General features: G+C 45.4%; 1 protein-coding gene across 6 annotated transcripts in view; it reads right to left on the bottom strand.

The window, feature by feature from the left end:
* Positions 1-21,515, bottom strand: part of PICALM (phosphatidylinositol binding clathrin assembly protein) — a 1,182,846-nt gene that overhangs the window by 490,100 nt on the left and 671,231 nt on the right. For all 6 annotated transcript variants that reach the window (XM_069639772.1, XM_069639773.1, XM_069639770.1 and 3 more), the window contains exon 9: positions 15,051-15,136. In XM_069639772.1, the coding sequence (XP_069495873.1) occupies positions 15,051-15,136 (86 nt within the window). The remainder of the gene's footprint in view (positions 1-15,050; positions 15,137-21,515) is intronic.

The raw sequence follows: 21,515 nt of genomic DNA, 5'->3' as shown, positions 1-21,515 counted from the left end.
AGCACTCTGTTGAGGTAGCTCAGGCTTGGTCAGTTCTGCATCAGAGAAGTCCAGAGGATCTTCCTAGCGCTTGGGCCCCACTTAAAGCAACGCAGACAATTTGTTGTTCCTCTCCCTGGCACCTCGGTTCCAGCAGCAGTAGAAATACAACCAGCTTCAAGAGGATGTCCAGATGGGCTTTATTTGGAGTTAATTGGTCCTACCAACTCAAAGGGAGAAGTCGCCCTTGCAGGACTTCTCTAGTCGAGGCGAATTCAGAGCTTGAGCACAGCAGCAGGCCTTCACCAGGCAAACCGATGGTCCAGCAGTTGCAGCAGGTATCTCCTCCAAGTCTTCTTCGGATTTCTTCGTCCAGTGGTGGACTCTGCCTTCCAAGCCAAAAAGCCTTGCCTTTTATGCAGGTTTCTCCCATTCATTCCAGCCTAGCTGTCAATCACACAGCAGGGTGGCTGTCTGGCCAATCACCTTTGGGTGCATTCCTGTAACCCCAAGGGGATTAAGCACAGGGAGTTTCACGCACCTCCCTCACTTCCTGCCCCTGACAGACATACAGGAACCAGAGGCGGGCTTCACTCGTGAATCCCGGCAAAGACAAAATGAACAAAGGGACCAAACCTGGTTTGGCGTGCAGAGTAAATCTCAAGAACGACCTTTCCGACAAGAAATGGCGAAAAAAGAAGACCAAGGCCATTTTGATGAAATGGGCACCCAAGGGTGCCTTACTGTGGCTGCGAACGCAGCCCACGGTAAAAACACACAATGGTAGTAAAAAGTAAACCACTGCCACCAGCCATTAATTGTAGAAAGGGTAACATAAAAATGTTACATTAGAAACTAGACAAAAGGGATACTAAGTAACCCCTCCAGCACCCTATTGTAAGATAGTGTGTGCTGGGTCTAGAAACTTACAAAATGTAAGTAAAGTCAATTTCACTTCACTGCTCTTGGAAACAGTAGTTTCACCAAGAGAAGGTATTTAAACCTTTGGGATATCTATGAGACTTCCCTGTGCCACTGCACTGAAGGTGCTGTGTGTCACAACGTAAAGATGATGCCTATGGAGTTTGTCAGACTCCAAGAAACACACAGTCTAAATCACAAGAAGAAATCATGAGAGAGTGAGAAAAAGGGCTCACTCTCTCCAGGTTAGAAATGTAAAGCCCTGAAGTCCAGCAGAAGAGCTGAGGGTCTCTAAGGTAGTAGGGAATTAGCACATTTTTGAGAATTCTCCTTAACACAGGCACTGAACTGCACAGCAACCCGTTACCACGCTGGGGAGAAACACACTGTGGCAGGCAACATGAAGGTTAATCCAAAACAAGAGAGGAGAAGCCCGGGTGCAGGCAGTTGACCGCCGACAAGAGAGAAAGAGAGCGAGAGTGTGCAGTGGGAACAACGCAACAAGAAAGGAGCCACAGCGACAGTGCTATGCTTGACGGGGCGCATACAGAACCAGTACGCTAACGCAGGGGAAAGCGACAGAGCATTGGAGGCAACCAGTGAGCACTGGGAAGCAAAGAGGGTTACCGGGTTGCCAGCGTGTGAATGTCGCTTCATAGAAGTAAGTGAAACTGAAGGAAACCGAAGTGAGGGAAAACCAGAAACCAACAGTGAACCTATTAAAAGCAAATGGGTTACCGAATGGCCTATGACAGTAAATTGCATCTTGAAAACGCAAAGAGAAGTGAACAGCAAAGCCATTAAAGAAGTGAAAGTAACAGTACAGAAAGCCACTAATGCGTTATTAAACCACAACCTTAAAGAAAGAGTAATTTGTGTAACAAGTACTGGCAGGGGAGTATACCAGATGAAGATAAATATACATAACAAATGTAAAGAACTTCAAGGAAGACCATGCCTTTGAAATCATGAACTGTTCAGAACAAGCCCAGAAGAAAGGGGAGTATTTGGGAAGAGACAACCTTAGGATTTGGTAATATTAAAAGTCTGGGGATAGGAGTTGATGCACCAAGAAAAGTGAATATCCCAAGGAGAGAACGTAATCTTTATGGAAATTGATTATTCTTTTTGAACTGGTGAGATTGATACAAAAAAACTGGGGAAGAAAGCTGTTCCCTGGAACTGTAAACATTTTTCATTGGAACCCTTTTTGTTGAATTTGAACTTTTGTGTTGAACCTATACATTTAAGCACTTGTGAATAACAGACAGCATCCATTGCACTGTGGAGTTTATTTAGAGTGTGGACACAGGACATACTTTTGTTTGGACATCATGACACTGGACAGACATTCATTTTTGGCTGAGATAGGACAATCCTTCCTAGAATAGGGATAGTGAGGTATTTTCCAAACCCCATTTCTTTTAAATAAAAAAGGCTGTGACCATAAACATGTCTCCTCTGTGTCCAAGTCTCATTACTGGCTCCTCACAAACCCATAGACCTTTGTGATAGATACTGAGTAGGCCAATATTGACAACCTTTACCAAAGGGACCTTAATTATTACTAGCTTGAGCACCATTGAACTATAGGCATTAATCATGAATATGGTTGACTGTTTCACCCATGGCATAAAGTAATAATACTAAAAAGAGGCCATGTTCATTTTTATATTTGCTACGAAGAAGAATGTGTTCTTACTCAAATGCCCAGACATTGGGGCCATGTTTGATCTTTCCAGATGCAGAACGAGGCCTGTGAGCCTGTGTCAAACATTTAGGTGTCATTTAGCGTATCGTGTTTTTCCAATTTTGCAAAGAATTACATTTTAGATTGTTATGCAAATAAGTAGTAAATTATATGCGTCATATTTGCACGGACGTCTTCCCAGAAATCTGGCACCCATACACAAAGGGTCAAAAGAGCTTTCTAAGCACATTATAGACTAGTGGGAGGCCTTTAACTGTTTATTGGTGTACCTGTGCAGCCAGCTTAAAATGCATTAGACTGTCTTGAGAGATATACAACATTCTGGTAAGAGATTTAAGAAAAGCATTCGTTTTATCAATAAAACATTGAAATGGAAGTTCCTAGAAATGTTTTGGAATGTTTCTTGGAGTATAGCCACTACTCACACTACTGCCTGCCCCTATTATTTTTCAAGTTACAACTCTGCATATCAGTGTCCAGAGGCAAGTACATTTTTCTACTGTCTGCATCCTTACAGAAATATATAACTTGGTATATGGTATAAAGACAAATTCCTGAAATACCCGATTATTCTACTGTAGAAACTAGCCTAGAAGAACAAGTTACTTCTTACCTTGTAACGTTCTTTCGATGGGATGTTTCTCAGACGTATTCCTTATCTTTGATAATACGTTTCCAGCTTGCTGGCCTTGGAAATTTTTTCTGTAGGGGGCGCTGCGCGTCGACGTCCGCCGAGTCGATGTCCCTTGACGGCCACTGTATTGCCGCCGACGCCAACGCCAACACGCTCAACGTCCGTTGCTCAGTTCCGTTTTGTAGCATAAGAAAAGTCATGCCTGAATTGGTTATTGACCTTGAAGGAGCGTAAGCTGCAACCACAAGGGAAGTATTACTGCGGGGATGGATGGGAGGGGCGATAAGGAATACGTCAGAGGAACATCCCATCGAAAGAACGTTACAAGGTAAGAAGTAACTTGTTCTTCGAAGGGATTGTGTCCTCCGACGTATTCCTTATCTTTGATAGACTCCCATAGCAGTGGCATGTAACTGGAGGTGGGAGTAAGAATGTCATGTATCCCTTTAGGGATGGACCGAATGTAATACGGCTTTGCCAAATCTGGTCTCTTGACTAGTGGAGGAATCCAGGTTGTAAAATTTTGTGAATGTATGTGCGGACGACCATGTGGTAGCCGCACATATGTCTCTGACCAGTACTCCTCTTTGGAGGGCCGAAGAGGCTGCGATACCCCTGGTTGAATGAGCCCTAAGATTTTGGGGTGGCTCTTTCCCTGCCAGTTTGTAACATTCCAGAATGGCCAAAATAATCCACCTGGAATGGTTTGTTTTGTTATGGGTAATCCCAACTTGTGACCCGAGTATCCTACAAACAGTTGGTCTGCTTGCCTGATCCTAGCCATTCTGCTGATGTAAAAGCTTAGAGCTTGCCTTGGGTCCAGCCTATGTAGTCTTTCTTCCTCTTTCCCCGGGTGGGGAGGAGGGTAGAACGAAGGTAAGGTAATTTTCTGAGTAATGTGAAATTCAGAAACCACCTTTGGGAGGAAATTAGGCTTCGCCTGTAGGACAACTTTGTCCTTGTGGAAAATTGTATGTAGGGGTTTACAGGAGAGAGCTTGTAGCTCCCTCACCCTCCTAGCAGATGTTAGTGCTACCAATAGAACAGTTTTAAGCGTGAGAAATCTCAGCGAACAAGAGTGAAGTGGTTCGAATGGAGTGCCCATTAGGAAGTTTAAGACTAAATTTAAGTCCCATAAGGGAACTAGGAATGGTTTTGGAGGATAAACATTAGTTAACGCCTTGAGAAATTGTATCACTAGAGGTAGTTTGAAATACAATGGTTCCTCCGCAGTGTGCTTGAAGATTGAAAGCGCTGCGAGATAGCCTTTTACAGTGCCAACTTGAAGGCCTGAGTTTGCCAAGTAGAGTAGAAACGATAACACCGTTGGTGTACCACATGAAAAAGGGTCAATTTTTTTTCAATTTTTTAATTTTTTTTATTTTATACGGTTTATTACAAACCTTTAAAATAATATTACATCATCAAGTCCATACAACATAACATAAAAATGTTCATGCAACAGCTTGTTGCAGTTTTACTCAACATTTTTTTCCACAATATCTATAAAAAAGGTAAGGGCAAAAGTTAATTTCCTATCTGTATCATCAAACAAGATTTGCCACCACTCGTCAGCATTTAGGAAGGGTCTTTTGTTGATCAAGTCTCCGAGACAGCTTGTTCGTTCCCTTGTGAGGGCTGTGCATAACAAAGTAAGATGTTTTAACGTCTCCTCACATAGCCCACAGAATCTGCAGATCTTTGTCATGTTTTTATTTTTCTGCTATAAGCTTTTTCGCTCTTGTGTCTTAAATAGATTCAATTTGAATTTAAAGTATAAATCACGTCGCCGCGCCTCTGGAAATAATTTTAGGTAGTTTGGAATTTCGTTGTATGCTCGTTTTTCATGTGGTACATTTTCCATCAATTTGTGAGTTCTTCTTTTCTCTTCTGTTGCGATCCAGTCACTTCTCCATAGGTATTTTTTCACCAAGTTTGGGTTACTGTGTAAGGTTTTGGCATCAGTATCAAGATTCTTTAAAATCATCTTGCAGCTCTCCACCCATGAAGTTAGCACATTTATTTCCTTGGAGTTTTCAATATTTTTTAAGATCTCAAATTGAATAGGAGTATTTATGTTGGTTATTTTCGAGTAGAGATTTAGCGTGTTCCAGCAGATTCTGGCATGAATTGATATTAGGCCGAGCTCATATCTTATGCACGCCGTCGGAGTACCTTGGGGCAGATGTAAAACCTTGGTCCAAAAGGTATTTTCAAGGGAATTCCACAGCTCCCATGAGGCCCCAAATGCACATTCTGCTCCATATATGAGTGCTGGAACTGCTTTTTGTTTGTAAAACGCCAAGGCTGGGAGGAGTGAGTATTGTCCATATTTTTTATGGATAATGCATGCTTGATTTGCCAATTGTTGGCATTTAGATTTAACACTAGCAACCCAAGGTGTGTCATTAATGCTTGAGTTGATGATCATTCCTAAGTATCTTGTCAATGGTGTGCTTTGAAGGAAAGTCTTTTCTAATGACCAGAGGAATTTACTTACTCTGCCTTTGCTTTTGCTTCTAAGATTTTCTAGCACGAGAATTTCAGACTTTGCCGTGTTGATGGTAAGTCCGTTAGTTTGAACATATCTCTCTAGTGCATTTAGTTTTCGTTGCAGGCCTATAGGAACAAGATCTAATAAAATTAGATCATTCGCGTAGAGAAGACGGCTTATTTGCTTACCATTTATTTTTCATGGGAATGACTGGATCTGATCAAGAGTGACATCTATATCAGAGAGAAATAGAAATAAATTGAAAATTATGGATGCCAATGGACACCCCTGCTTGACTCCACAGTGGGTAGGTATGGCATCCGATAATTTACCAGCTCTGTCCAGTCTAATCTGTATATTAGTTTCAGTATGTAATTTGCGTATTGCCAATATAAAACTTATGGGACATTTCCAAGCGTGTAATTTGGGCCATACCTTTTCTTGAGGAATACTATCAAAAGCATAAGCAAAATCTATGACAGCGATGTATATTTTTTTGCCCGATCTTATTTCCATTTTTAGAGTGTTGACAATTAGATTCAAGGCACACCCGACTCCTTTAACGAATCCTGCCCGTCTTGGGTCCAGTTGGTTTGTAGTGTGGATCCATTGGTTTAATTTGCGTGTTAGCATTGTTGCGTATACCTTTCCCAAGACACCTAGAAGTGCTATTGGACGGTAATCCTTTGGATTGCTTCTATCTCCCTTTTTGAATATAGGGACTACAATAACACACTTCCAGGATTTCGGGGTACAGCGTGTAGTCGCAATTTTATGGAAGAGTTATCCAGTATTTTTCTTTTACTGCATTTGTCATGGTTCCTTGTTGCGAGGTACCATGTTGGTTAATGACACTCCAGAAGTCTCGAGTGTTTGTTTTATCGAGCTTTGCTAACATCATTTCGGCATCGCGTTGCTTCACAATTGACTTATGGGACTTTAACCAGTTTTTATACATTTGCATAATGTGTTTTTTTTTTGCTTTGTTTTTCTGGAGTATTCGTTATTTGTATAGCTCGTATTTGTGATCTCATTTTACGTTTTTGTTTTAGAATCTCTAGATCAAATGTATGTTTTGGTACAAAGCCTGGTCTTTTAAGGCCATGATTTTTTACCTTGAATTGCGCGAGAATATGATCATATTCCAGTACACCTTTTTCATAATTATACATAGCTGTAATGTCTTTGACATCCGAGTCCTCAAGTTTCAAACAGAGTCTTGACGAATCAATGACAACATCATGTTTCCAATAAGCTCGGGATTCTGATGTTATATTGGCCAGAGTTATTTCCAACAAGTTGTGGTCGCTTTCTTGCTTTTCGTGGATTTGCATGGTCTTTATTCTCCAGTGCAAGGTCTCAGATACGAAAAAGTAATCTAAAGTGGATTTCTGGTTGTCTCTTCTCCAGGTCATGTTAGCTGGAATATCCCCAGGCGTATTTCCATTCAGCATATGCATCTTTCGTGCTTCCATCTCTATACACCATTGCTTAGCTGTGGTAGACTCGCTCATGTGCTCTGATGTATTACCTTCTATGCACTTGATGTTTAAGTCACCACAGAGTATAATGTTAGACGCATCAACTTGCTCATTGATTTCGTCGAGCAATTGCGTTATGTCAATAAAGCACGTTGGATTCATTGTTTTATGTTGCCAGTAGATGTTAATAATATGGATTGAATCTGTAGCCCTTTGATCTTCATCTTGTTTGGACGTGTGGATCACTTGTATGTACACGTTTACATTTATATCTTCAGTTATCTTGTATCCTAGTTCTTTCTTGACCAGTGTAATTAATCCAGCCATCGGTCTTCCTTTCTCGTTTTTAATGGCTGGGTTAAAACAGATATCATATGCGTCAGATATTGGAGGATCGGTCATCCAGGTTTCCTGGAGACATATTATGTCTAGGCCTTTCATCCACTCCTGTTGTAGAAGATGTTTGTATCCTCGTGTATTCCATGATCCACAGCTAATTGTTGATTTAGCTAGAACGGCCTGGCGTTAATTTTTTCTATTAGATTTTGTCAATGCAACCGGGATCCAGTTCCAGTTTTTTAGATCATCATCGTTCTCAGGCAGCAACGATCTTGTATTACTGTCCTTTCTTTGGTTGTTGTTACATGTGAACGTGATTTGGATTTGTTCTTTCTCTACTTGTATTTCTACTTCGTTGTGTACAGTTTCACTTGTTATTGAGTTGTCGGTTAAGGTATACGTTCTTGCCATCTTCTCATTGTCTAGATCTTCATAATTTACTTTCACTTTTTCTCTTATCGGGGATGGAATATTTATGGTTGAATTTTTTGGTCTGCTGTTGATTCGGTCTTCCATCTTGTTGACTTCAAAGATATCGAAGCATAGCGAGAGTAAAGCTGCCGTTGCATCTAGGAGGATGTCACATACTATTCTAGAGTCAAGATGGAGCTTTACTTTATCGATTTCCGGTTCTTTGAAAATTCGACACATTTAATGTCTCTGGATTCAATTGTCCTTAGCGCCGGGACGTAGTGAAAGAGTTGTAGGACATTTGTACGGTTCAGCGTTAAACCGTCTTTTCCTGTAAATGTCCGTTCTAAACCGAGACAATATTTAAATAGAGGTTTTCGTTCCGGTTCTTGTTTACCATTCTGCCGACTGTTCTTTTTATAAGCGTGTTCAGTTTGAGCTCTTTGGGAAGGAGGGATCCACGCTGGGCCATTGGAATTGTTCTTTGAGGCGCATTGGATAACTGCGACAGCTCTGGTTTGAGTCGCAACTTTCTTGTGCATGTATGGACTTATGGATCCACTAGCTCTCTTGGGCTGGTCACTGATGTACGGCTCTTTACAAGCTAGCTGATTCCGTTTCTCCTCCATTGTTCGAAACACAGGACTGCTTTCATTTACCTTCTTGCTTTTTTCGGTGTTCATTACTGGCACCATCACACATACACGCGCTTCTGTTATATCCTGACCTTCCATTGTGGACGGGACACAGACAGTTTCATTCGTTTTGTCTTTGGCTTCCAGCATGGCCTCCAGAGAGGAGTTGTCGTACTGTTTGGGTTAATCACCGACTACGATGTCCTCTGAACTCTTAGTTTCGCTTACACCTGCATCTTCATATATCGATAGCTCCATTAAATCGTTTGAGTTTTCCATATCGATAGTTATATTTTTACAGCTTTCCTGTTTTTTGTTTTTTCATTCCAGTATTGGGATCCTTCACCTTTTCTACTGTATTATCTTCACCTTGATTTATTGTAAAGCTCACAGTTTTTAGATTTCGTAGAAACTTTCTTGAGCTATTGGTTGTATTATTTTTTTTCATAACTTGATTTTTGGTCTTTAGTTTGTGCGGTATTTGCACGCTTCGATCTTGCAGGTTGTTTAAGTGCATTGAAGATGTCAAACAGAGTCTGTTCAGGTGGCTTAGTCGTCAGCTTTTCAGGTGTCAGATTTAGGGTCGATATTCTCTTCTCTACACCAGCTGCAAAATTTGTTCCAATGGCAGCGGTATAAAGACTTTGTTGCTGACCTTCTGGCCGAAAGCAACACCTCAATGACATCATCAGGGAGCTCCCAATCCTTGTACCTCACCCTTTCAGAAGCCAAGCGTGAAGGTTGAGGGTTCTGATGTCTGGATGGAGAACCTGACCTCCCTTCTGCGGGAGAAGATTCTCTTTGAGTGGAAGACGGATTGGAGGGCAGATGGACATATCTAGAAGGTCCAGGTACCACGTTCTCCTGGCCCAGTCCGAGGCAATTAGGATCATGGTTTTCCAGAATCTTCTCAACCTCCTGATCATTTGAGGAATAACAGGGACTGGTGGAAACGCGTAAAGGAGTGGAAAATCCCAGGCCATTACGAACCCGTCTCCTAGAGCTCCTCTCGGGGGAAATTCCCTTGAACAGAACAGATCGCACTTCCTGTTGGTGCTTTTGGCGAACAGATCCACCTGAGGGGTTCCCCAAAGGGCTAAGATCTCTTGAAGGACTTCCTGAGCTAGCTCCCACACGTGGGAGACTGCTCTGCCTGCTCAGAGCGTCCGCTGTCAAGTTCTTTTCTCGGGCTGGGTGGACTGCCGATAGAGAGATTCCTTCCTGAATTGCCCAAAACCAGAGCTGCATTGCCTCTCTGCACAGTGGCAGTGACCCTACGCCTCTTCTTTTGTTGAGGTAGTGCATGGCCACTGTGTTGTCCATCATTATTAGGGCATTTCTCCCCTGTACTGATGGCAGGAAAGCTTTCAGCGATAGTCTGATCGCTCTCAGCTCCAATAGGTTGATGTGTAGTCTGGACTCCGATGGAGACCAACGACCACTGACGGTCAAGTCGTTGGCATGGGCTCCCCACCCCGTGAGTGAGGCATCTGTGACTACTGTTATCTCCGGCCATGGTTGCCAAAACAGTTCTCCTTTCAAGATGTTCTCTGGATAGGCCCACCATTGAAGGTCGCGGGCTACCTTGTCTGGAATCTGGAGGAGATCTGTCATTCTCCCTGAGAATTGCGACCACTGAGTTCTCAGTGCCCACTGAAGAGATCTCATTCTCAGGCGAGCCTCTGACACAAGGAAGATGCAGGATGCCATGAGGCCTAGCAACCTCAAAAAGTCGAAGGCTGGGAGATGTTGGGCATTTTGAAACTTGTTGACCATCTGCAGAATATCTTGAGCCCTCACCTCTGGTGGCGAGGCTTTTCCCAGGGAAGTGTCCAGGACCGCTCCAATGAACTGGAGTCTCTGTGATGGTATCATCTATGACTTCTTTAAATTGAGGGAGAAGCCCAGTTTGTGAAGGAAGTGGCAGACATAATCTAGCTGGGTCTGAGCTTGTTCCGAAGATACAGCCCTGATCAGCCAATCGTCCAGGTAGGGGTAGACGTGGATCCCTTCCCTCCTTAGACTCGCAGGCACTACCGACATTAGCTTGGTGAAGACCCTCGGGGCGGAAGTCAGCCCAAAGGGCAGAACTCGAAATTGATAATGAGAGTCGTCAATTGCGAACCTCAGGTATTTCCTGTGTTTGAGATGGATTGGCACATGGAAATAAGCATCCTGAAGGTCCAGTGATACCAGCCAGTCCTGGAGCTGGAGGGCCTGAAGGATCTGAGAGTGAGTTACCATCTTGAACTTGTCCTTCCTGAAGAACTTGTTCAATTCTCATTAGTCCAGGATGGGTCTCAGTCCTCCGTCCTTCTTTGGTTTGAGAAAGTAGGGGGGAGTACCAGGCCTTGTTCCTGTCCGCTGCAGGTACCGGTTCTATGGCACCTTTCTCTAGCAGGTCTATAATTTCCTGCAAGAGGAGCGGATCTGGAACTTTTAGAGAGCTGTTCCCCAGTGGATGACCCTGAGGGATGTGTAGAAAGGGAAGGCAGTAACCCTGGGCAACTGTCTCCAATGCCCAAGCATCTGACGTAATAGCCTGCCATTCCGTCAGATGTTGAGTTAACCTGCCCACTACAGGTGTCTTGTGTGGAAAGACCTCAGAGTGGTTTGGGGGCGGCTGATGCAGATGCCGAGGGTAAAGAGGCACCTGCTGCTGCTGCGGTCTTAGTACTTTTGACCCGTCCACCTCGGGTGGATCTCCTTTGGCTTTCCCGAATGCGGAATAATAGCGAAAGGACTTTCCTCTTCCAGAGGTTCCTCAGGGGCGAAAAGGAGTTTGGCGGATAGCAGCTCCTAAAGATTTTGCTGCTGCTTTAGATGTCTGCAATTTTTCCAGACTGTCATCAGCATTTTTTCCGAATAATGAAGAGCCGTCAAAGGGAATATTCAAGAGTCTGGCCTGTACATCTGGATCAAAGCCAGACTTTCGCAACCACGTATGCCTGCGGATTGTTGTTCTTGCCGCCATGGCCCTGCTGATACTGTCAACGGAATCGATGCCAGTTTGAAGTGACTCGCACATGGCATCTTTGCCATCTTTAATAATGTTAAGGAAGGCTTCCTTTTCCTCTCCTTCGGGTATGCAGTCAGCCGCTGATGAAACACACTCCCACAGTGTGTGACTGAACCTGGCGAGCGTACAGGTGGCGTTGATGGACTTCAACGCCATACTACAAGCAGAGAAGACTTTCTTTGCCATAGAATCGTACCTCTTGTCATGTCTATCCTGTGGGACAGTTGGGTAAGCGGTCCTGCTGCTTGATGAAGTTGCCGCTTGGACCACCAGGCTCTTTGGAGTCTGGTGTTTCGATAAGTATTCAGCGTCAGCAGCAGCTACCCTATACTTGGCTGATAATCTTTTATTGACAGCAGGGATAACTTCAGGAGTTTCCCAGTTAGATGCAATCTTTCTTTGTAAGGCTGTACGGAAGGGGACCACAGGATCCTCCTGTGGACCTTTGTCTAATATGTCTGTCAGGTCATCCTGTTGAAAAACAGGCAAAGGCGCAGACCAAACCATGAATTCAATAATTCTTGCCATCAGGGTTCTATAGGGTGTTTTGGCATGTTTCCCTGGGTCTGGCTTAACAGAATCCACTTCTGGGGAAGTGTCCAGCCCACTTGCCTCATGTAATGACTCCTGTAGGTCTTTCAACCTTCTTTCCTCAGAGGTGAAATCCTCTGAATAGGTAGTGTGGTCCTCTGCAACCCGAAGGTTTCCTGGTCAGAATCTTCCCCTTCTTCATAAATTGAAGATAATCCAGGGTACTCTGACCTCTGAAATGGTATAAAACCCATTTCTAAGGCAGAAGGAGCCAAACTTGTCATTATTGGGCGAGAAAACGATGTAGTTGACGCCGATGTGACAGGCTTCGAAGGCGTCGAAAACAGCGTTGAGAAAACCGGAAGGGATCCTACTCGAGGACATCGTCGACGGTCTCGGCGTCGTGCCGGAGGCTCTTGGAATCACTGTTGGCTGTGGAGTAGCCGTGGTCTTCTCTTTCATCGGCGTCGACGATGGCGTCGAGTCGATCGACCGATGCGTCGAAGAACCCTTCGACAACGGCGTCGATTGCGCCGATCCATGCATCGGAGGGATCTTCGACGACGGCGAAGACGGTGTCTTCTTACCCGATGGCCCGTGGCGCTCTCGGGTGGAATGTTTCGCCGGGTGCTGCGGCTCACAGCGTTTTGATTTTTTGGGTTTTTCACCCGGGGTATCACCCTCAGCTGTCTTCGAGGGGATCGAGGCCGCTTTCTCGAAGACGCTTAACATTTTCTTCCTGAATTCCTCCCACTCAGCCCGAGAGCTGTGTTTTGTGGGGCAGGAGAGCCTTTCTGGGGAAACAGAAGACGACGAGGAAGGGGATCTTCGACGTCTCTTTTTTGAGTGTCTTGATCTCGACGAATGGTGGGAGCTACTTCGAGATCTAGAATGGGAATGTTTTCGACGGCGAGGAGACTAATGCCTCGACCAAAGAAACTTTTGAGGAGGTTTTGACCGACTTAACTCTCTTGAGCTTCCCCTTGCGCTCCTTCAAGGCTTTCGCCGTCATGGACATGCAGTCCTCACACTCCGAACAATGGTGCTCGGCTCCCAAGCACCACAAGCAGATCCTGTGTGGATCCGTTATCGACATTTTTTTACCGCAGTCTCGACATTTTTTGAAGCCGGATCGCTGCGTTGTCGGGTCCAATGAAGATGCCATCGAGAACGAGTTGGTATATTTCGAGTAGATGTAGATTAGATTATCTGACTGAACTGAGCAACGATGTTCTGAGGCCGCACAAAGCGCAGAAAAACGGAACTGAGCAACGGAAGCCGCGTGTGGCTATTTATGGGCATGGGTATGTTGGCGGCGATACGGTGGCCGTCGAGGGACATCGACTCGGCGGACGTTGACGCGCAGCGCACACTACAGAAAAAATGTCTGAGGCCAGCAAGCTGGAAACGTATTATCAAAGATAAGGAATACGTCGGAGGACACAATCCCTTCGAAGTGCAGTTTCAGAAATTGATGGATAACAGTGTGCAGGCACACCCCAAAACTGCTTTCAGGTGGTATGCCCTCAGGCCTCCAAGTGGTACATTTGGTCTAGCGCATATTGTGGCTGACGGTGCTCTCAGGAGACCAAAGTACTAATCCCAGCTTCCCCACTTCACCCTATGATGTTGCTCTGGGCAACACTCTCGCGCAAGGCCTCATTTACCTCCTGTAGGAAAATTGGTCATAGTAGCCCCATTATTAAGGGCTATATGAAAATAAGTGTAGCCAAATCTTTACCAAGTCACTGCTGGTTTGTTTTATCCATACCATGAATCTTGAATAAGAATTTAAACATTCTCCACAACTAAGTTCATTTCAGTTTACATTACTTAATTTGGGTTATTTAAAGAGCAAATATCTTGCTTTGTGAAGCAGAGAAGTGGAGGTTGTTGTTGCTGGGGATGATTTACAGATCGTTTAAAAGAATAAAGGGAACGGGTGAACTAGGAAAAGACGATTGGAAGATGGAGGTGGGATGTTGCAGTAGGAAGGTGGATTTTCAGGAGACATGTCTCATGTTCTTAGGATTGCCGATTACATCAATCACTTGAACGCATGCGCCTTGACATCTTTCTTAAGTGTAGCATCTTCTATTGATAGGGATTCTATACAACAGTCTTGATACAGAATGAAAATGCTTGAAACAAGTCTTTACCTTGTAGCAAGTGCAGTCATGCAAGAGATTGGCCTAAAGAGATGCAGCTCGATTTTTGTGTCATTTATGCTGAGGAGGAAAGCATGTCATCTGTTTAGGTGAGAAAGGTCAAGAGGTTCGATAGTTGCATGAAAGTTGTAGGGATTACGGTTTCTGTTTGTTAAAGCCATATTCAGCAACTAAGACTTTAGCATAACGTGTAATATCTACAAAGTCCTACATTACTTGTGACTTTCAATGCTACAGTAATGGTAGGGCTGTCCAACCTTAACTCACAGTTTCTTGTGGTATGCAGAACAAGACGATACTCTGCTATTCAATAGTGCCACCTCTACCCATTTCCTTTAGTCTTACTTTGCCCTATGCTGTTCCTCTGAATTTCCCCTTGGAATTGTCAATTTGGTTACAGACTTCAACAATGTCAAACTGTATAACCCCATGAAACCTCCCTTGTGGGTGTCTTTTTGTGCTGCCCCCTCCCAATATTTCGATAAAGGTTCAAGGGAATCTCTTGGAATTTGGGGTATAAAACTATAAAACAGCTCTATGATACCAGAGTATGTTCCATTAGGCTTATGCATACACTTTTAAAGTGAAATATGTTGCAGCAGTACATTTCTCCCATCAATGAATGCCAAAAATAGATAGGTTTCCATTTCTAAATATGCAAGTGTGGCATGATCAAACATGAATACTTAATGCAACTCTTTCTTCAGTAACTAAATAAAAATAATACCGGCTTGCAGCTGTGGAATCTTTGATTTTCTTTCCTTCTAACGAGGCTAAATGTTGTTCCAATGCATCCAGAAGACTGCTTGGTGCCTGCAAAAGAGAAAAGAAAATGTCACATAACCTTGAGTAACAAGTTGCTCAAAACCTCAAACTTCCATGTGGCAAGACCAGAAACTACATTGTAGAGCATAATTAAATGTATGGCTAGGAGAAGCCAAACTCATCTCTTCAATCAATCACTAAGTCTCAATCCTCAACTTAAATTAAGGGAGTTGAGCTGGAAACAGTACGAAGGCCGTAAGAGAAAGCATGAAACTGATGGTTTGCACTGGAAGGGGGCCTATGCCTAATAGTACCACAGTGACAAAAGATGATTCACCTTTACTTCCACAGTAGGCTCTCTCTACTCTGTCCAACTGTTGGGAACTTCGTGTAAAGCATACTCGGAACAGGCTACCAAGCAGAAAATGCTATGAACAAAGTGTTTTGATCAGACGTGGCATATGGCTAACATGCCATGAAAACCAAAGGTGCTGGGTCAAAGGGAGCATGCAATGTCATGCTACAAAACAGTGTACTAGAGTGTTCACATTACATGTCGCAAGATCCATGCGGCTCCCTCCCTATTCACAGGAATTTAAGTTTAGGAAAGCCACAGAAGCTGCATTAGCTCTACGAAACTTGGTGGCGGGCACTAAACTTTTAGGCAAGATTATCATAACCTCTATTAATTTTCTTCCTCTTCTTCCAAGAAGTGACTCTAGTCTAGCTGTTGAGACAGGCACTGTGACGAAAAGAGAACCTAAAACAGAAATAGGCTCTGGACATTCCACGTGGGCTGCCAGACAGTAACACTTTATCATATTTAAGCCTGCTTTGTTAGTCTATGATCGTTTTACTGTGCAGTTCTGCATTGTAGGTGTGATACATGATTTTCTTCTTTTGTTTGAAGTACATGGCATGGACATACATAAGACATACATTACTCACCGTAATCATATTTCTGATGATTGTATCTGCTAAGATTCACATGCTGTGTATGTAGTCTGACATCTAGTGTTAATCGCGGAGTATTGCATCTTTTTTTCGAAGATCGAAAGGGACATCAACATGGGCGTGACTGTAACACTATCCCTAACGTAATGTGTGGTGTACCCAAAATCCCTCACGTGTTGAGGACTGTTTTCTTTTCTTCTGCTGTGACAGAGCCTTGTAGTTTGCGTGAGCAAGTACAGAAGAGAGAAGGTGTAAGAAGTCTATGTTCCTTCTACTCCAAGAGGGGAGGATGGGTGGGCGCATGTGAATCTAAGCAGAGACAATCAGAAATACAGTGAGTAATGTATGTCTTCTGATGCTTGTGGATCTGCTTCGAATCACTAGCAAGCAGTACCCAGAGACGTTGGTGGGATGTGTGAAGGAACAGTAGGAAAGATAAGTCTTAGCACTGCTTGTCCCACCTGAGAATCAGACCTTGAGTGTGTATCTAGTCAGTATTGTTGTGTAAAGGTGTGTACAGAACTCCAGGTTGCTGCTTTGCAAATGGATTCTAGAGGGACATTTGCAATGAATGCTATGGTAGCCTCTGTGCCCCGAGTCGAGTGAGCTCTAGGCATGAAGAGTAGTTCTCTCTTGGCAAGAGAGAAACACAGTGTGATGCAGTTTACGATCCACTTAGAAATAGCTGATTTAGAGACAGGGTCCCTTTCTCTACCAGCTGCCACTGATACGAATAACTAGTTTGTTTTCCTTAGTGACTTTGTCTTCTCCAGATATTAAATAAACACTCTCCTCACATCTAGTGTGTGGAGGCTCCTATCTGCCATGTTAGGAACAAGTTACTTACCTGTAACTGTTCTCCAGCATGGGTCTGGCATGGATTCACATGCTCACGAATATTCCCCGTCGTCAGGCTGGGAATCCTCGGTAAAGAAAAAATCAGTATCAGTTTCGTTTCTAATCTGTCTTTCTTAGTAGTAACCAATCACTGGTCTCTGGGTCATACTGCCCCCAGCCAATGACTGCCCTCTCCCTAAGCCCCGCCCCTGGCAGCCATCCTCAGATTTGGTAGCACGTAAAGTGGCAGTATGACCAAGTGAAGAGCCGCAGAGGGGTAGGAGGGAGGGTTTGCATGTGAATCCATGCCAGACCCATGCTGGAGAACAACAGTTACAGGTAAGTAACTTGTTCCTTCTCCAGGATGGGGTCTGGCATGGATTCACATGCTCATGAATATAAGAATACATAGCAGTACACACATGGACAACCACGGGAGGTGGCAAAAGGCTCAACATTAAGCAATACATAAACTCAACATTAAGCAACTCTTACCTCCTCACCAGGCCCACCTTCAGGCGAACAGGTTGCGCAGCACTGCTAGGCCGACCCTGGACTCCTCCCTGGAGTCCCAATCGACGCAGTAGAATCTTTTGAAGGTGTGCGTCGACCTCCATGTAGCAGCCCTGCAGATGTCCAGCAGGGGCACACCAGACAGGAACGCCGTGGTAGCAGCGATCGCTCTGGTCGAATGGGCTCTCGGACGGCCGGGCAAAGGCCCGTTTGCCAACCGATGACAGTACATGATGCAGCCGGAGAGCCATCTGGAAATGGAAGCCTTCGAGAGAGCCTTCCCTTGGTTCACAGGTCCAAAGTTCACAAACAGCTGTTATGTCTTCCGAAAACTCTTCGTTCGGTCCACATAGAACTTCAGCGCTCTAGCTACATCCAGCGAGTGCAAAGTCCTCTCGGCCGGCGACAAAGGCGACGGAAAGAAAACTGGCAACACCAAGGGCTCGTTGAGGTGGAAGTCCAGCGGCACCTTGGGCATGAAGGAGGGGTGCATCCTCAGCACCACCCTTGTGTCGTGAAAAATCAAGTATGGCGACTTGCAGGATAGGGCCTGGATCTCTCCCACTCGTCGTGCTGAGGTGATGGCCACAAGAAAAGCTGTTTCCCACGACAGGAACTTCAACAGTGCAGAGTGCATGGGCTCGAATGGAGCTCCCATGAGCCTGGACAGCACCACGTTGAGCTCCCACGCCGGAGCTGGAGCCTTCACCGGCGGGAACGATCTGAACAGTCCCTCCATAAATTCCTTCACCAGGCGATGAGACCACAAGGACGGCCGTCCTGTAGTTCTGGTGTATCGGGAGATTGCTGCCAAATGTATCTTGATGGAAGGTGGCGTGGCTTGGCAGCCATGGAATAGGCTGGAAATCCTGCGAGCTCCGTGATCCGACAACTTGATCCGACCAAGAAACGCATATTTTTTGGATCAGTGGTGGCCCAAAAGTATGTATAGGTCGTGGGAAGATACAGAGCAGAGTATGAGCGGGTGGACGGCAAATTTGGAGCGAAGAAACAGCTGCATCGTTACTTTGTCCTGAAAAGGTGGCCATGGAGAGGGCACCAAAATGGCTGCCGACGAAAACAAAGAGATCCCGAGGGGCGCACCCCTGAAACGAAGGGCTGTCTCTGTCCGACAACAGCAGAAGAAGATCGCCAGAGATACGAAATAACTATCACATTGCCCAGTTTGGGTGGCCGCGAAGAAGGAAAACGAAAGAGAAAACGCTGATGGAGTGCTCCGAACGGAGCGTGGACGATCGAAGAAACTATCAGACACCACCGGCCCTTCGAGGACATTGAGAATCCACCCTTGCTGGGATTGAGGCCGATTTGCGACTCTTAGGCACAGCGCCATGTCTAATAAACCCCCAAGAGTGAAGAGTAAGCAACCTACAATAGAGGAATATACAAAGACGCCACCAGGCCCGGAAGGAGCCAGGAGCAAAGACAAAGCCCAAGCTGGGAGCAGTGCCACCATGGGCGCGAATCAGGAGGTCCTCGAAGCGATCGCCGATTTGAAAGCAGATTGGGAGACCAAGCTCAAACTGGCGGTGGCAGAACTAAAAACAGCACTGGAGCTTCAGGTCGGGGCAGTGCAGGAGGATGTGAATCTGCTACAACAAGACGTAGGTCTCCGGCGGAGCGCACCGAGAACCTCGAGAAGGAGATGGGCCCTAACACGGCGGACTGTGCTTCTAACCGATCGGAGCTTCATGCCCTGGTACAGCGAGTGGGTAACCTGGAGAGCAGAGCGGAGGAGGCAGAAGGGCGGGCACGGAGAAATAATATCCGTATTGTTGGACTACCAGAGGGAGCGGAAGGCCATAACCCCACGGATTTTGTTGAAACAATGTTGCTACAGGAAATCACTGGGGGAGTGCTGTCTCAGGGGTTCGCAGTGGAAAGGGCGCACAGGGCCCTAACGAGGAGACCGCCGCCAGGAGGCCCACCTAGGCCGTTGATCGCTAAAATGACAATGCATTACTTACCGTAAAAGCATTTCTGATGGTTGTATCTGCTTAGATTCAAATGCTGTGCATAGGTCCGACATCCAGTGGTCACTGCGGAGTATTGCATTTTGTTTTTCGTAGTCGAAAAGGGGACGTCGACAAGGCGTGTCTGAAACACTATCCCTATGGTGACGTGCGTTGTACCCACAATCCCTCACGCGTCGAGGTCCCTCTGTTTGTATTTTTCTGCCCTGAGGGAGCCTTCTAGACGTGAGTGCGTACAGAAAAGAGAGATATAAAAGTAAGTCTATGTTCCTTCCATCCGAGTGGGGAGGAAGGGTGGGCGCATGTGAATCTAAGCAGATACAACCATCAGAAATGCTTTTACGGTAAGTAAAGCATTGTCTTCTGATGTTTGTTAATCTGCTTAGAATCACATGCTGTGCGCACAGAACTCCAGGTAGCCGCTTTGCAGATGGACTCAAGGGGAACATTTGCAATGAATGCTATGGACGCCCCCGTGCCTCGAGTAGAGTGTGCTCTTGGCTTAAAGGGCAGTTCTCTCTTAGCAAGAGTATAGCAGAGAGTGATGCATTGAACAATCCATCTAGAAATAGTGGACTTTGAAACTGCATCCCCTTCTCTTCCTGCTGCCACCGAGACGAAGAACTGATTAGTCTTCCTCAGTGGTCTGATTCTTTCCATGTAGAACATGACCGCTCTGCGCACATCTAGTGTGTGCAGACTTTTTTCTCCCAAGTTGGAAGGATTTTGAAAGAACGTTGGTAGTTCTATAGACTGGTTTACGTGGAATTTCGAGATGAATTTCGGAGCAAACCTTGGGTGCGTGCGTAGAACCACCTTATCTCTGTGAACTGTAACGAAGGGGTCTAGAACAGAAAGAGCCTGTAGTTCACTTACTCTCCTGATGGAGGTGATAGCTATTAGAAAAGCAGTCTTAAGAGTGAGGTGTTTAAGAGATGCTTTGTGCATGGGTTCAAATGGTGAGCCCATGAGTCTGGTAAGTACCACGTTAAGGTCGCATCCGGGAGCTGGGTCAGCTATCGGGGGGTGTATTCTCTTTACTCCCTCCATGAAGGCCTTTATAACAGGGATCTTCCACCACGACACTGAGTTGGGAAGTGGTGTATGCAGAAAGTGCCGCTAGGTGGACTTTAATGGAATTGAACACTAGACCTGAGTCCAATAAATGGGTCAGGTATAGAACAATATGTGTGGGAGAGCAGTCAATCGGGTTGATGCTCTTTCCTCTGCACCAGATGACAAATCTCTTCCACTTGCTAGAATAGCAGTGGTGAGTGTTAGGTTTTCTGGCTCTCTGCGGGAGCTGTAGATGTCCAAATTCTATGATCTCAGGAGCCAGGCTGCTAAGTTCATGTTCTGGGGGCATGGATGCAGAGTTCTGCCCTTGTCTTGTGACAGCATGTTGTACGGGCAGGGGAGTTTCACTGGGGGAGATAGAGACATCTCCATCAAGTGACCGAACCATGGCTGTCGGGCCCACATTGGGGCCACCAGTATCATGGTCACTTGTTCCTGGTGCATCTTGTGCACCACCTTGTTGAGAAGGGGAGTCGGGGGAAAAGCGTAAACAAATTTCCCTGACCATTGAATCGACAGACCGTTCCCCTTGGATTGGTTCTGGGGGTACCTGGAGGCGTAACCTTGGCATTGTGAGTTCTCCAGGGTTGCGAACAGGTCTATTTCTGGGAATCCCCATTGCGTGAAGACGTCGAAGACGATGTCTTCGTGCAGTCGCCATTCGTACTCTTCGGGCAGGGGGAAATCTCTGCTGAGTTTGTCTGCCAGCAGATTGAGTTCCCCTGGTACATGTTGTGACAGTAGGAACATGTTTTGTTTGAGAGCCCACTTCCATATATTTTGGGCCAGTTTGGACAGTCCTGGAGAGTGGGTGCCCCCCTGCTTGTTGATGTAGTACATGGCTGTGGTGCTGTCTGTAAGGACCATCACTGTCTTGCCTTGTAGGTGTTCCTGGAAGGCTTTTAGCGCCTTGAACACAGCTAGTAGCTCCAGTAGATTTATGTGTTTGGATGCTACGTTCGGAGTCCACACTCCGTGAGCAGTCTGATGGGATAGGTGAGCCCCCCATCCTGTGAGGGATGCATCTGTGGTTAGAGTGGCTTCCGCCGCGG

The sequence above is a fragment of the Ambystoma mexicanum genome, chromosome 7q, assembly GCF_040938575.1.
Source record: "Ambystoma mexicanum isolate Mex_15411 chromosome 7q, UKY_AmexF1_1, whole genome shotgun sequence".
Taxonomy (NCBI): Eukaryota; Metazoa; Chordata; class Amphibia; order Caudata; family Ambystomatidae; genus Ambystoma; species Ambystoma mexicanum.
Note: the sequence above shows the minus strand (reverse complement) of the source record. Positions and strands in the feature narration are given on the sequence as shown.